General features: G+C 43.8%; 2 protein-coding genes across 3 annotated transcripts in view; one reads left to right on the forward strand and one right to left on the reverse strand.

Moving 5' to 3' along the window:
- Positions 1 to 12,679, forward strand: part of MAN1B1 (mannosidase alpha class 1B member 1) — a 25,824-nt gene extending 13,145 nt beyond the window's left edge. The window contains exons 9-13 of the mRNA XM_006264834.4: positions 383 to 573; positions 1,685 to 1,805; positions 5,072 to 5,269; positions 5,596 to 5,727; positions 7,007 to 12,679. Coding sequence (XP_006264896.3) covers positions 383 to 573; positions 1,685 to 1,805; positions 5,072 to 5,269; positions 5,596 to 5,727; positions 7,007 to 7,210 — 846 coding nt within the window. The 3' untranslated portion in view covers positions 7,211 to 12,679. The remainder of the gene's footprint in view (positions 1 to 382; positions 574 to 1,684; positions 1,806 to 5,071; positions 5,270 to 5,595; positions 5,728 to 7,006) is intronic.
- DPP7 (dipeptidyl peptidase 7) overlaps positions 12,468 to 16,007 on the reverse strand; it is a 27,152-nt gene continuing 23,612 nt past the window's right edge. For both annotated transcript variants that reach the window (XM_014608171.3, XM_019475627.2), the window contains 5 exons: positions 15,672 to 15,790; positions 15,436 to 15,592; positions 14,731 to 14,795; positions 13,747 to 13,817; positions 12,468 to 13,601 (listed from right to left, as the gene is read on the reverse strand). In XM_014608171.3, the coding sequence (XP_014463657.1) occupies positions 13,460 to 13,601; positions 13,747 to 13,817; positions 14,731 to 14,795; positions 15,436 to 15,592; positions 15,672 to 15,790 (554 nt within the window). In that variant the 3' untranslated portion in view covers positions 12,468 to 13,459. The remainder of the gene's footprint in view (positions 13,602 to 13,746; positions 13,818 to 14,730; positions 14,796 to 15,435; positions 15,593 to 15,671; positions 15,791 to 16,007) is intronic.

Genomic DNA, 16,007 nt, shown 5'->3' on the forward strand with positions numbered 1-16,007 from the left:
CGTCTTAATATTGTCTAAAATATCTTAATGTTTTTACACAACAGATCTTACTCTAAGGTTGCAGAGACTAGTACTCCCTTCATATGCCCTCCAGAGAGCTTATCTGGTGACTCATGTTTTAGTTAAGGGCCTGGTTGTAAAGACTTTTATCTCAAGTTCCAGGACACAATACAGTAAATCAGGGTATTAACAATTCCAAAGATAGTGGGAGGTTTTCCTGGACATACAACCATGTCACATTCTCGCTTGAAAGAATTAAATGACAAAGAAGGAAAGCTGATGAAAATCTTTAGCTATTCCCAATGCAGATTTGCTGTAGATTAATCGAGATTATAAAGCAGCATTGTATTGTTCAGAGAGATGCTTTCTTTTTGTCCTGCAGAAAGCAGTAGATGAGGTGATGAAACATGTACACGCTCTCTCAGGGAAAAATGATGGGCTAGTGCCCATGTTCATAAACACAAACAGCGGACAGTTCACTCACCTGGGTGTCTACACTCTGGGAGCCAGAGCTGACAGCTACTACGAGTATTTGCTTAAGCAGTGGATTCAGGGCGGGAAACAAGAAAATGAGTAAGTTCTTCCCCCTTCTAGTATAATTTAATAAATGAAGCAAGCTATACATCTTTTTACTCCATTGGGCTGTTTGGAGGGAAGACTGCTATGAGCTTATTTTTTAATCTCTTGGGTAAATCTATGTAAAAGAGCATGTGGATCAGATTTCTGCTTCTCTCTCCTTGAGGGGGTGGGGGGCAAAGGGATCAGAAATATTTAAGCTGTGGGAGGGATTTAAAGCTTTATATTTATGTTACAAATGCTGCTACATTGTTCTCGTCTGGATGAAACATCACATCTATTCTGGTTCTCTATAGGTGCTAGACTTAGTACAGGATCTGTTAAAGGGATGGCAAGGTGGTATGTCATACGCAAAAAGGGTTCTTGTTGGAATGACAATTGTATTTTTCTCAGATCCGTTACAGGACTGAAATCGAGTCCAGCCAGCCTTTTCCTTGTGTTCGCTTTCCTACCTTAGTCAAGTAGGAAGGGTTTGGAAGTCTGGGGTTGGGGAAGTATTGTGGCAGGGAGGTTACGGTGTTGAGCCTCCTCAGGAGGCGGCTTGACTGCACCTTGGAGATTGACTTGCTTCTACAGAGTCCCTCCAGATCTGGGCATACCTCTTCCTTTAGGGGAAGCTTGCAGAGATGCCTCTGCTGCACCTCTTCTGTAGAGAGAGCTTCTCGCTGCAGAATTGCGACTCCATCACCTTTCCCAAGCTGTAACATTCACTGAACACTTTTTTTCGTTTTTAAAATAGTTTTTTTTCCTGATAGTCTTGGAGTTCTAGGCATGCTTAAATGTTGCGCTCCTAAGTACCCTTGAAAGAAACCAAGGTGATTAGATGCAAATGAAATGGGAACCTTTATGACTACTTATAGGTGGGTTTCTCAAAAGAAAGCTACAGATATGTGCTCAATTCATTTTCTACAATCATGGGGACTTGGATTTCTTGTAGTGTTTTATATTGGGTTAAATATCTTCACTAATGCTTGCTTAAATCAAATTGCAAGGTTCTGTTGATCAAAAAGCATGGTATTTTGAGATGTATGTAATGTACCTAAAGAAGGGTTAGACTTATTTTGAAATGTGTTTATTGGTATCAACTGGGAATGACTTCTATTCACAGGCTGTTGGAAGATTACATGAGAGCCATAGAAGGGGTAAAAAAGCATCTGCTTCAGAGGTCGCAACCGAAGAAGCTTACTTTTGTAGGAGAGTTTGCCCATGGCCACTTCAGTGCCAAGATGGTAAGTACCCAACCTGATTTTTTTCTTCTTTTCTCTTTTTTTTGTAGTGAATATTTTTTAGTGCTGTTATGTTTCTGAGCTCTCTCTCTTACCTATGGGGGAGAACTTGAGGGCAGTCATTGTTACAACTGTCAGCTGAAATCTGTCCGGTACATGTGAACTAGTGATTTTTGACTCCGGCTGCTGAAAGGTGCAAAAACTAAAAGATGAAAAGGGGTATGGACCTTTTTAAAATCTGCGCGTGCCTTGTACATTTAGGCCACACTTGTGCTGTGTGAAACACATGAATATATATATGGTTTGCTGCAAGTCTATGGGCAGGTGTTGTCTTGTTTTAAAAGAATGTCTTGGGTTTGTAGTCATGGTAATGACAATACTGAGTAACCAAGTTACAGATAACAGTCCCTGCTGTAGACAGAAACATGAAGGGGTTTGATATGAAGTGGTTGTCCAATTTGTTGTGAACGGACTTTGTTGACAATTGAGTTATTCCCAGAAAGATAACTGAATTTACCTTCTGTTGTTTGAGAATGTTTTGCAATATTTGTGGTAATAGCGATTCTCCTCTCCCTTGAGCAAATAACAGTAGGGTTGTAGTGTGTCGAATCCAGGAAGGGCGGGCATATCCCTGGAACTCTTTCACTGCTGCAGCTTTTAGACCAGGGGTGGGCGAAACACGGCCCGCGGGCTAGATTCGACCCATGAGGTCATTCCATCCGGCCTGTGGGACCCCTAAAAAAAATTAGAAAATTAACATTTATCTGCCCTCGGTTCCTGTCAAAAATGAAAGGAACCAAAGGCAGTAAGGCCCAAGGGAAGCCCAGTGGGCTCCCTCAACAGCAGGGCCCTCCTGGCCCTGCCCCCCAGCTGGAAGCCCCATCTGGGGCTTCTGGCCTGAGACCACGTGGTTGCCCTGTGCCTGAACCACAGGAAAGGGGGTGGGGGAGGGCAGGGAAGGAGCCCAGGGAAAAGTGGCCTGGGGAAAAGCTGAGCGTGGCGGGGGAGAAAGCAGCCCCTTGCCCACCCCGTGGCTAGCACCCTGCACTGCAGCCGCTCGCAGCCCGCCTGGGGTTGTCTGTGCCTGCTCTGGACAGCCCCACGGGCTGCGAGCAGCTGCAGCAGGGAGTGCTGGCCACAGGGCAGGGGAGGGGCTGCTCCCCCCCCCCCCAACTTGCGCTCAGGTTTTCCCCGGACTCCTTCCCAGCTCCTTCCTGGCATGGAGGAAAGCGGCCGCTCCCCCACCCGGTGGCTGGCACTCCCTGCTGCAGCCGCTCGCAGCCCGCCGGGCTGTCCGGAGCAGGCACAGGCAGCCCCATGTGGGCTGTGAGTGGCTGCAGCGCAGGGCGCTGGGCATGGGGCGGGCGAGGAGCTACTTTTCCTCCCCCTGCGCTCAGCACCAGCTTCTAACCCAGCCCCGCAGCCAGCCTGGGCCCTGCGCTGGCTCCGGGCTCACTCGTTGGGGCTGTGTGTGGTGACAGCAGCTGTGGCTCCCGCTTGCCATGCCAGGCAGTGCTTGTCATCGCCACCTGTGGGCTGCCTAGCATGCAAGCTCTGGGTGGGCAGCAGCAGCAGCAAACACTGCCCAGCGCGGCATGCGGGGGGCCTGCAGCTGTTGTTGTTGCACGCAGCCCTGACGGGCAAGCCCGTAGCCGGCGCAGGACCCAGGCTGGCTGCAGGGCTTTGGTTACAAGCTGGTGCTGAGCACGGGGAAAAGCAGCCCCTTGCTTGTCCTGTGGCAAGCGCCCCGCACTGTAGCCACTTGCAGTCTGCGTGGGGCTGCCTATGCCTGCTCCAGACAGCCCCGCGTGGGCTGTGAGCAGCTGCATCAGTGAGCACCAGGCATGGGGCAGGCGACGGGCTGCTTTTCCTTGCGCTCAGCACCAGCTTCTTCCCTGCTAGCAAGCAGGGGGTTGGGGCTGTGTGCTGCCCCCTGCCTGTACCGCAGGGCTGGTGGGCACTGGGAGTGTGTGGGCAGGGAGCCAGCAGGAGCATGGGGCCCACACCGGTGTCCCAGGGCCAGTGCCGGTGGGGCCCAGAGCAGGGTGGCAGGAGCGCAGGGTTCCAGCCATCAGGGGCTCCATGGAGCCAGACCAGCTCCCCCCTCTCCCTGCTGGTGCAGCCCAGCCCCGCTCCACAGACCCTTGCCAGCCTGCGCCCTGCTTTGGGCCCCACTGGTGCTGACCCTGGGACATTGGTCCCAAGATGGTGACCAGGGGGCGGGGCACCTGTCAAGGCTACCCATGCGGCCCTCGACAGCCTGCCAAAACTGGGTAAGCAGCCCTCCGCCCAAAATAATTGCCCACCACTGTTTTAGACAGAGATAAAATCCAGTCTTGTTGTGTGGAATTGCAGCCTAATGGAGGAGGAGGAGGAGGAGGAGTGAGATATAGCCAGTACTGAGGATGTTTTGTTTAAGCTACAAGGTGTTTCTGACATTCCAGTGTCTAACAAGAAACTTAATTACAAAAGCTAGTGGCAGGATTCTGCTTCCTTCATATCATTGATGGCTCAGAACAATACAAGTCTCCCCCAAATCCTTTCTGAAACTTTTTTTTTTGCACTTGTTCTCTGTGGCTGACTTCTATTCACCATCTTATTCCTGTTTGACATTAAAAAAAAAAGTTAGCTTATGAAACTTACCTTCAGATATAACTTTTATCGTAATTTTTTTATCATTTTTACCATATACTTAATCCTTTTTTTGTCTGCTTTTTATGTTTATTCCAGTAGTTTAATTTTAATCTTTCTGGATCATTTACAATGTTTAAAAGGAATTCTTTAGAGAAAATTATCAAATTTTGATAGAATCAGCTTTTAAAGCGTGCGTGTATAATATCAGTAAAATGGTGCTTTTGTTTCCCCCTTAACTCTAGGGTCACTCATATAGCTAGTTTCTCTCTTGCCTTATTGACTTTTCAGAGAGAGAGAGAGAGGAATTGACTTCGCTAGCCATGTGCATTTATATAAACTAGAGGGGGGGGGTGGGAAGAAAATTTCTGCCCCCTTCAGTTAGCTACTTTTTATTTTAGCAATATAAGATGTTACAGTACTAAGTACAACACCTTATTTCAGATCAGTCTTATTCCTTTGTTGCCTGCCCTGCTCTAAATTTTTAACAAATAGATGTTGTCCACGTATGCCTCTACGTGTTTACATAGGTTCAGAGTGTAAGAACACATAGTCCTCAATGCCATAATGTCGTTAAGTCTTGTCTTGATTTGTTTGTTCCACGTTCCCTGCAGTGAGAGGTGTGTTTTGTCTTGCAGGATCACCTGGTTTGCTTTTTGCCTGGTACCCTGGCTCTTGGAGCTCATAATGGATTGACTGCTGATCATATGGAGCTGGCCAAAGCCCTCATAGAAACCTGTTACCAGATGTATGCTCAAGTAGAGACAGGCCTGAGCCCAGAGATTGTACACTTCAATCTACATGCACAAAAGGGTCACAAAGATGTGGAGATAAAGGTAAGCAACCAGTGGAGCAGGGCAACAGCTTAAAAACTCTGTATATGTAACATGTTGTCCTGTGAAAGTCCCAACAGCAGGTTAGTAGCGGGGGGGAGGATGCTCTTTGTTTTGTTGAGTGCATAGTCCTCTCTTTCACTTCACATGCATACCCCTAATCTTTAGTTCTTTACATGGTTCCTGCAACATATTTAGAAGTTGATTTGTATATAGTAAATTCTTGAGGGCTGTTGGGGTTAGAATGAAGGAGGTTAAGCAGTCAGTGATTTTACCTCTCCATTCATTTCCTGTGTCTTGTTTGAATTCCAATCTTTACTTTCTTCCAGCCTGCAGATAGACACAACCTGCTGAGACCTGAAACTGTGGAAAGTCTTTTTTACCTATACAGATTCACAGGGGATAAGAAATACCAAGACTGGGGCTGGGAAATCTTGCAGAACTTCAATAAATACACACGGGTAAGGCCAGCCTACCACACTGTAATGGTTTCAAGCATATCAAGGCAAAGTCCTTTAAGAGGGACTTTTCCCAGTTCTGCAGTTGCCTATTTTCCAAAGATCATAAACATATCTAATAGATAAAACAGCTTTTAAGGACCCAACAGAGAATTCCAATCTATATGCCTTCAGACCAGTGATACAATTGTATTCATTGCATATCATCCCACTGCTTAAAAAAGGAAAGGAAGCATCACGGAAATGCTGTCTGTTTATGAAGACTATTAACAATTTGGGCAGAGGGGAGGCATTCTTATTGCTTGTGATGGGTTTTTTTTCTTTAGGAAAAAATGTTGAGCTAGGATCAGATCCAAGTAAACTTGTTTGCTTGTTTTAACCATTTTTCAAGTGGCTCTGAATCCCCTCTAATAATAGGCACAACTTCTAAGGGGGTTGTTTATTTTTGTTTTATTTGTACAGCAGTACAAAATACATTGAAGGTAATTTTACTGATTGTGAAGGATCAGTGTTTTTAGTGCTGTGTGTGCGCGTGAACACACATTTCTCCATTGTATATTATGTAATTCAGAGTTTTTATAATGGAGGGTAATATCACTCCTGTAAAACTTTTCTTTTTAAGAAAAATAATTTGATAAATGAAACTTTAGTGCAGCTAGGTGTCCTTAAGCTCTCTCTGAAGCTACACAAATGTCTTCCATGATCCCTCAAAGTAAATAAGATCTAGCTGGACAGGTATGGTGTTTGAATGAGAGTAAGAAAGCTGCTACTAGAAGTAATGTTAATGACTTAGGAGGAGGCACTCTTGAACTGAACCAGTGTCCCAACATAGCCTTAGAGAAGTGTTGTGCTTCTAAAAATGTATCTCTTGACTGAGCTAACAAACTCTGTGGTCCAGACTACTCAGTTGCTAGAGAGCTTGTGGCTCAAAAGCAGGATAGGATGGTACCATTGCACTCCTGACCAGCTCCCACCTAGTAATTATGGTAATTTGTTCCTTAAAGTTCTGCTGAAATTTCAGCCAAACATTTTCCCCCCTTATTTTGCCGGTCAGTGTGCTACTTTTTACAGAGTGGGCCTCACTTTATTATACATGGTTTCTGTATCACTTAGTCAAGTGCTCTGATATCCATCAGACTTAAAAAAGCTTTCTGCATGTAAAATATGATTCTCAGAGCTGTGCTGGCTGTCTAGTGCTTTCACTTTTTTAATAACAGAAAGAGAGTTTGTTTGTATTTCTATGAATCAAGAAGAACTTGTCTACACTTTCTGTCTTGCACAGGTGCCTACAGGTGGTTATACATCCATTAACAACGTCCAGAATCCTAGCAACCCAGAGCCGAGAGATAAGATGGAAAGCTTCTTTCTTGGGGAAACGCTCAAGTATATGTTCCTGCTGTTTTCAGATGATGTAGACCTAATCAACCTCGACAAATATGTGTTTAACACAGAAGCTCATCCCCTTCCTATCTGGGCACCAGCATAGAAGTGCTGTGTATACCTTCCACAGTGGCACATTATCTTTGAGTCACTTTACTTTTCAGGGTTTGAACTAAAATAGCCAAGAAGGCTATATTTACACTTCTTGGTTTAAAAAAAAATTAAGAGCATCTCTGATTTAGAGAAGTCTTGTCAGTCTTAAATCTAACCCCGTGCTTTGGCTCTGGGATGGACAACCTGTGTGCACTCTGCTGCTTTACCTGGGTTTGATTGCACATATCACGGTTGGGAAACCAATTGCAATATGGACCCTGATGTATGTTGGTCGCTAGGGAACTAGGGACTTACTGGTGCCATTCTTGGGAGATGGTTAGATTTCAGGAAAGCAGCAAATTGTCTTACAACATGGAATTATCTCTGGAGGGAAGGAATAAAGGTAGAGAGAACTGGTTTATTTTGGACGTATTGAAAACCTTGGCTACGGCTTCATTTCATTGTACGAGCTTATAATATCTCCAGATGGTACATGAAACAGAACTATCACTGTACCAGCTCAAGATGTGGAAATCAGTAGTGTTGCTGATGCTCTGATTTCATTCCAGACCATTATGCTATGTTGCATTATGTCAAAAGAAGGAAGTTATGTGACAAAAGCAAGTTTGTTACAAATGCATCTACAGTACAATATCTTAATCTTATAGAGCACTTTGAATAATATGCTAGAGCTGTGGTTAAAATGAGTGGTGGAGAGTTACGTACAGAACTTGCTGCTGGTTTGGCTCAGTGATATATAATTTTGTAGATGTACGGTATAGCAGTTGTTTTTGTTTGTTTGGTTTTTTAACTGGATCTGCAGAAATGCAGGAGGCAATGTGAAAAACAAATGATACTATACACACATGCATTATATATATTTGCATCAGTTAGACTCAGGTATTCTGACTGAAAGCTGCTTTGAGAGGTTGAGCTATGGGAAAAGCTTGTGAGCACATTTGTATTCAAACTCAACCTCCTTTCTCATATCTCATATTGTAAAATGTTAAATCAATCAGGCTTATTGTTGTACAGAATAATTCTTACTATTTGTCTTACAGTGGATTAATAGGGATAAATCTGCAGTAATTTTTTCCTTAGAAATATCCTGGTGAAAATATTTTCACTAGTAGAATTAAATGTGGACGGTCTAAGTGACACTTAATGCTCTCTATAGACTTACCAAGACCTGTCTGGGCACTCCGAGGGGGGAAAATAGACCCCGTGTTTGTGTATAAGAAGATCTCATGGGGTCCCAGGAGTCTTGCATTTATTTTTTGTGGAAATTGGATTTTAAAACATGAATTTTGAAAGTGACATTCTAAAATGCTTTTTCCTTTTCGTTCTGTGGGTAACTTTGGGCAGTCCATGTACACAAATACATTATCAGAGCAAGCATACATTCACTTCTTTTAGGGTATATTGTCTTATCATAATATCCATTCCTTTCTCGCCAAGAGGGAACTATAGAAAGTTCCACGTTTGTTTTGGAGGTTAAACACAACAGCCTCTGTTCTTTGGGGGCTGAGAAATAGTGGCAGCGTGAACGTGACTCAACAGTTCACTTTCAGTTATACTTACAGGCTTAACATTAACTGTAACCTTCTTTTTGGTAGAGTAAGTTATGTCTTTCCAAGTTGTTTTACATTTATCTGGTCTCTGTTTGCTGGAGTGTGACTGTTACCCTTCGGACCATTGTTTTTACTCCTTTAGGCAATATTTATCATTCCTTGTCCCACTGATGGCTCATGGAAACAATTCTCAAATTTATGTATATGTACCACTTCCTAAAATGTCCTTTGATCTCGGGAATGGGGGGATTTGCTGATTAGACAGGCTAATGCAGAATTATGTGATCCACCAATTCAGAGGGTTTTAGTAATATTGGGTTTGCTGAGGGTTTTTTTTTTCCACTTAAGTGCACATTGGAATTTAGAAGCCATAGACAAAGGCTGAACAGTTGTTTTGTTGCTGGTCTTTTGTTGTTTGACACAATGGAGAAAGAAAGCAAATGCTACTGGAACGTGGGAAGTGACACTGATATTTATGTGAAATTGTGCATCCTTATCCAAAGGGACTTTTAAAATTAGGCTTTTTTTTTTTTTTTTTTAATGAAACATGTTCAGTGGCAACTCCAATGTCCTGAATATTAACTCAGTTGTGAACTAATGTTTGTTACCTCAGACTCGCGTTTTGACTGAAAGTTGAAGGGTGAAAGATGAAGAATACTGGTCCTTTGTTTTTCTTTCTTGATTTGTTACCTTGTCCTGGAGCTGATATTGAGGCCCTAACCTCTTAGGTTAAGGTGAAGGTGGGGAGGCTCAAAAGTTAAAGGGTAAAATACTCCACACAGGTGAGAGCTTCTGCAATGTCCTGTGTTTCGCTTAAGCTGTGTGTTAAGGTCTTAAAGGCAGCAGACTGTGAAAATAGCACTGTGGGTTTCCATGTCTGTTCTGCTGTTATTTCTGCCACATCTTGTGCTCAGCTTCCACACACACAGGTCTGGGAGGAGTTTCTCTGTGTATAAACAAAGAGGAGGGAAGAGCGCATCTTAACTTCACGTATCGCCCTAGAATCCTGATCTGTTCCCTCTGGCTTTCTGCTGTCTTGGAAACTAATTTATTGTTGCTGAGGGTCTCTTCATTGTCAGCTCTCACCTTTCGTTAACACAGTGTTTCGCATTGATCACCTTCGTGTGCAGTATTGGAGAGGAGAGAAATAAATTGCTTGTTTCAAACTAACGTGCGTTGCACCTGGAAACCCTTGGGGCCGTCTGGTTCTTCTCTTTCCGACTGCTGAGGGTGAAGCTTTAACTGCTGGTGCCATGAAGTGCTCCTCTACTTCCTCAAAGGTTCTCTGTCTTGACCACTGTGTTCCCTTTCATTATACCATATTTCTTGGTGTTTCTCCAGACATGAGAGGACCAGTGATGACTCGCCATTGAGAAGTTTCTTAAACCATGATCCTCCCAACCCAAAGCCTTAAGTGTATTGGACACAATTCAGCTCCTTGGCATCTCCATTTATTGAGATGCCTTTGGATAACTAGGTAAGGGGATCGTGTAGAAAGGCTATTGCTTAATCCAGTGCTGTTCAGCCTCCTTACACAGAGAGCTGACTTTCTTATTTTCCAAGAGCTTATGTGTTTTGCATATTGGAAAAACGTAAATGCAAACAGCACTGCTGTCCAGTCAGTGTCTGTGTTCCCTGAGCAATGGAAATTGCTTTTTGGTCTGTTTACTGCCATAAGTACTGCTCATCTCAGGGGAAGGTTAGTAGTGAGCCACACTTACTTACCTCTGAGTTTAAACCAGGTTAATGGAAAAATACATCTATTAGTGTGAGGGAGATGTGGAAGATGATTAGGGAGAGGGCAAGAGTGAAAATTCAGTTATCTTTTGAGAAGACCAGCCCCACTGTCACCCTTGGCACAGGGCTTTCTACCAGGGTGCTGTCTGTGGAGTCTTCTTAATGGGGCTCCCCCGTATTTTATGTGGACCTCTGATAGCTGGAGTCAAGTTTGATGTCAAATTCCCCTTGCTCTCTCCAGCAACTGAGAGGGACTGAACACTGCCTCCTAAAAGGCTGTGAGGACAGGGCAACTTTCTGCTCTCCCAAGGCTTCCCTCAGCTTTCTTTTTGCCCCTCTTGCCCTGAAAAAACTTGAATTTTTCATTTACAAAAGTCAAAATTGTGTTGGAATCGATGACTTATGGTTGCACGTAGATTTTTAAATCCTATTCTGTAAACAGAGGCACCTTTTCTTGCTGTATGGTGATAAACTGAAATGTCTGCTCTTAAAGCCACTGCTCTAGGTCTTAATCCAGTGCACTGGGGCTGAATTAAAGGGAGGAGTGCTCTGGCCATCCCTCTCCAGCTGCTCAGTTCATGTCTTCATCCATGCCAGTGTTCTTGGCTCTTTCCATATTTCTCCAAACCACATTGCCGTGGAGCTGTGTCCAAGGGATGCAGTTACTGTGATTACCCAGCTCCTTTTTCCTCCCAGGATGCATCTGCTGACTGGGATCTTCTACTTTGCTCTCTTGCACACTTTTACTGTCTTTCACACTGCTGCAAGAGAGTAAGAAAACCCTTCTCCTTCTCCCCTCCCCACTGCCTGAAGTAGAAGCTAGAAAATGTTACCAATGTCTGTGTTCATTTTTTAGGGCAGAGAGCAAGCCTAAGGCCATCATCTGCCTAAGGGTTTGAGCTTAAAAAGTTAAGAGGCACTTATTATTTTTGGGGCAAGTGCAACAAAGCAGCTAAGTGCCATGGTCAAATAGTTGGCCTCATTTTGTGGCATTTCAGGGGCTCAAAATACTAGAAAGTAAGAAAGAAAAAGGAGGATAAATTGCCATGAGGCATGTACTTTTTATTTAGCCTGGAAATTAGAAGGAGTTCCCCAAATCAGGGGGTGGCTTTTTTTTATCCCTTTCCTTTTCTTTCTAGGCTGAGGCATCTGGCATCTCTTCCCTAGATTTATGAGGCACCAAACCCTACCAATCGTCACGTCCAAACTCTGAGTGTAGTGGGATTCTAGGCTTCAAAGCATGAATATTAGGTTTGAGCTCATAACTAGGGTTGGGAATGGCAAGGCAATACATGTAGCAGGTGCAACTGGGACAAAACCCAAACTTCAGTGCAATCAGGCTCCAACAGGAAAACCTTGGTCTCTCCTGATATATTAAGCTATGGCATACTGTATTTGAAAGAGCTGAGGACTGGTGTTCAGAAGCTCTTGCACAGCAAAGACATTTTCAGATGGTCTCTATATAACTCTTAGTTGTTTGAAACTGCCATTTGGCCAACCAGGTCTTCCATTCATGCCACTTTTGTAATGCTTCAGATGTCCTGAAGTAATTCTGTCTGCTCTTCCTTTTCAAAGGTACTATAAAGTCTAGGAGCAATGGGAAAAGCTTAGTTGTTTGAAACCGGGAAGCTTTAGCTTTGCTTAGGAGTAAGGAGGAGTTAGTTGGATTTGTATGTGGAGAAGCTTCTCTTTGCATGGAGAGTCTACTTCGGATCATGTGAAACAACATCAAGGTTTGGCCTAGGATCCATGTGAACCAAATAGGGAGTGTTGGTAGGCCTTACCACTGCACATATTAACACCAAATCTTATTTTGAACAACGTATTAGAAACTGAACCAGGGCTGTACTTTGCCTACCTAGTAACATGAGCCTGGAATGCCCTACAAGGCTTTTCCTGACCTGTGTAATCATTATCAATGGATACAATTTATTTTAAGGCATATAATTGATTACTAAGTAGTAAGATTTTTGCAGTCTTGCTAGTATTTATTGGTACACAGTGATTCCAGTAGGTAAGAGTCCATTTGTTAATGTACAAAGATGAATTTGCTTCACCTTTTTAGAAAGGTGAGAGAGAGATCCTTTTTGTATCCCCTTTGGTTATACTTAAAGCCAAACCATGGAATTCTATCACACAGTTTAATTAATAAACTTATAATTTATTTAAAAAAAGAGTGGAGCTGTTTTAATTGGAAGTGTGATTTATTACTCGATAATATTGCAATCCCTGTATATTAGCAGTTCCCTTTGGCATTACTGTATGCAGGCCACTTGCTCACCAAAATCTGATCTCTACTATGCAGCTGACCATTACTAAGGTTTTTAAGTCTTGGAACAGTCGCTGACAATTAATTATTTTGGATAAACTAGTCTCTTCAGCCAATTTCCATAACTGATCATTACAATTAGCAATCACCACTCGACTTCTCCCAGTCATCAGGTACTACCTACTTACTTTGAAGATACATGCTCTGTTTTGAGCTGAAAGAAGGCAGGGGCTACAACTATCTTATAATTGTCACAGTGATGATTTCTATGTGAGGAGCATTACAATGATAATACTTGGTGTTTATGGAAGGGCCACAGCCTTTCCTCCAACGTTCTGGAAAGCATGTTGTTGAAGTATGGCCCAGTTCTTGTTGAATAGTATGCTGGTTTTACACCAGCTTTTTATTCTGTCCTTCTCATTTACAATTACTCTGATGCAATATGTGACCCATACAAAGTGCTGTTATGGCCTGCCACAGGATTTGGCTTAATGGCTTTCTTGATTGACTCAGGGTAGGAAGCTATAAGATCAATTTCCATTGCCTTGGCAGAACCACCTAAACTGACCATTTTTCCTCAAATGATTGGGTTCAAGTTTAGTGCAAAAGGCTGCTACTGCCCTTTATGCTTTCTGGTACAAACACTAACAGCACAGCATTCCTGCTGAAGACTGCATGGCTATTTTTATGGCAACAAACTAGAAGAAACTCCAGAAAATTTCTCCCAAGCTTTCTCAATCCTTGCAGATTTCACCCAGTCATGGATAATCCTTGCTTCTAGCTTGCGTGCCTCTGTGACAGATGGAGGATCAGATGGATTATATCCTCTGCGGAGAAGGCAAAGTGATATACGCTCATTAGTTGTGAGAATACATTGATAATCACTTTCCTCAATCTGCTGGCAATGCTCCTACTAATGCACAGGTAAAAGGGGAGAAGGTAATCAAGGACTTGCTGGCACAAAATACATACCGGAGATCCAGATGATGAGCACCTCCCTCAATGGTTATTGCAATTAGTGATGAACTCAGGTTACTGCGTATCTGGAATAAGATCTATGAGTCAAGTTCCCCCTTCTACATAAGTAAAATTTAATAAGGAATTTGAAAATTAGAAATAAAGACAGACAACAAAAGGAAGATGATTAGGCCACTGGGAACAGCTACTGGTGTATCAGGAGCAGGAGTCCTAGATTCCTGCTTCTCTCCTACTACTAGTAGCTCAAGTGTTTTGCCCCAGATAAAAATTACCATTTCTTCCATTGCAGGTGAAGGCACCAATTACTAGGTAAGACTTGTTTCTCCAGTAAACAAGTGGTAGTAACAGGATCCATCAATCTACCAGGAATGACCAGTTACATCCGTCTGCTGAGGGGTCTGACTTCAGTTTGCACAGAAGTTATCTTCAGCTATTGAAAGTGGGTGTCTGCATTGAACTTGCAGGTGTGATAACTACTGCTGCAAGCCTCCATCAAAAACCATCACAGGACAGAGAGGGGATAGGCTTTGTAACAAAGTGACAGATGAGCTGAAGTGATGGAGGCCACACAGCCTGTGTGATAGCCATGGGCTGGTCTAGTCAAATTTCACCAGATTATAAACTAACCTAAGGTTAAACCACTACACAGTACAGCTACCTCTGAATATACTATCCCTGCAGTAGAGTTAATATAATCTAATCCTTCTTCTGGCAGCCTGAAAGACTAAATTTACTGTTCTGTCATAAAAATCCAGGGGCTATCAAATGATTTAGCATAGCAAAAAAAAAAATCTGTTGAATCTTCCACACACAAGCAGCTCCTGACTACATGGCAGCTGCTTTCTAGAAATGCCAGCTGGCTACCAATGGGTTGTCAGTGCTACACTGAAAGGGGGGAGCAGGACTGGCTAATGCCCCCTCTGACACTCATGCCCTGCTCACCCATATTTTCTGCAAAACAGAAGTGCAAATACTTACACCACCTCTGGCCCATGGATCCAAGTCTCCATTTGAAAATATGATGTTGCTTGCTGCTTTCAGGTCTGAAATTCAAAGAGATGATATTGGAGAGGCCCGTTTCCCAAACTGCTTTAGAAAGTGTGAACAACGGGGGAAAATTGATAAGAATAAAACATGTTTTTGGCAGGTACATTGATTTTTCCACTCGTTTTTAAGTGCTGTGAAATCTGGGCTACGTGCACAAAGCCAGGCTGCCAAGGCACCTTCCTCCTTACCCGACTTGCATGTGATGAGGCACAGAGCGGGGAATGAGGCACAAAGCTCTGCTATAAAAGAATGGCTGTCTTTTTCCAGAAAGGAGACCGGCAGAACTGGCTTCTTTTCTAGCACGATGTTTCCACATACTGTTAGTACAGGAATCAGCAGGGAGAAGAGAGAGCCATCCAATTGAGGACTGGAGAAAGCCAGCAAGTGTCATAGCTGGGGGGAGGGGGTGGCTGGCATAAGGAAGATTGGGTTCACAGGGAGCACTGGGTGAGCCTTGCAGTGAGAAACTAGGACAAAAGGAGGGATTGGGGACTGGTTTTTGCCTTCTGCAGGTGTTCAAGGGCAAGGGCAGCTGCTCTCACTTGCTCCCAGCAATACTGCGCATATGCTTGTTAGCACTGAGTAGGCCCCACCCCATAATCCTATCCAAATGCCCAGCCCTGATATAGCACGTACCACTGCCCCAAAAGCTGATCTGCAGCCAATGCTTTCGTGGTTGCACAAGCCATTTGTTGTAGCAGTACTTCTGTCTCATGGTGTCAGTGAAGGGGATCTCAGGGAACATGTCAGTCACGTTATTGCTGCTGAAAGTTAAGTTGATCTCGGTGCAGGCCTGTGACAGACGTGGGAATTGTCATTATAGAAATGCAGGGACCCCGTCTTAAAACTCTACTGGCCCCTCAACAGTGTACCTGATAGTCCCATGCCTCAGCATCTGAGCCGGTACCACAGCCTGTTGGGTCAGCACATTTTCTGTACTGGCTGTAGATGTCGTAACATGATGCTTTCCCACTTGAGTTGTAGAACACACCTGCCAAGCAGAAGGTTAGTGTTAAGCCAGTGTCAGTACCTCCATCTCAGCATTAAAAACAGAGCCCCATGTGCTAACCTGAGACAGTTTACAATCCAAAGGCAAGCTGGAGCAGGATGATGCAGCAGACGGTGGGTCAGGGGATAGGGGTTACATAATGGATCCAAGAGAATTTGAACCGTTCTTCGGTGGCCAGTGGTGGCAACCACAGCTCCTG

Source organism: Alligator mississippiensis, chromosome 12 (genome assembly GCF_030867095.1).
Source record: "Alligator mississippiensis isolate rAllMis1 chromosome 12, rAllMis1, whole genome shotgun sequence".
Taxonomy (NCBI): Eukaryota; Metazoa; Chordata; order Crocodylia; family Alligatoridae; genus Alligator; species Alligator mississippiensis.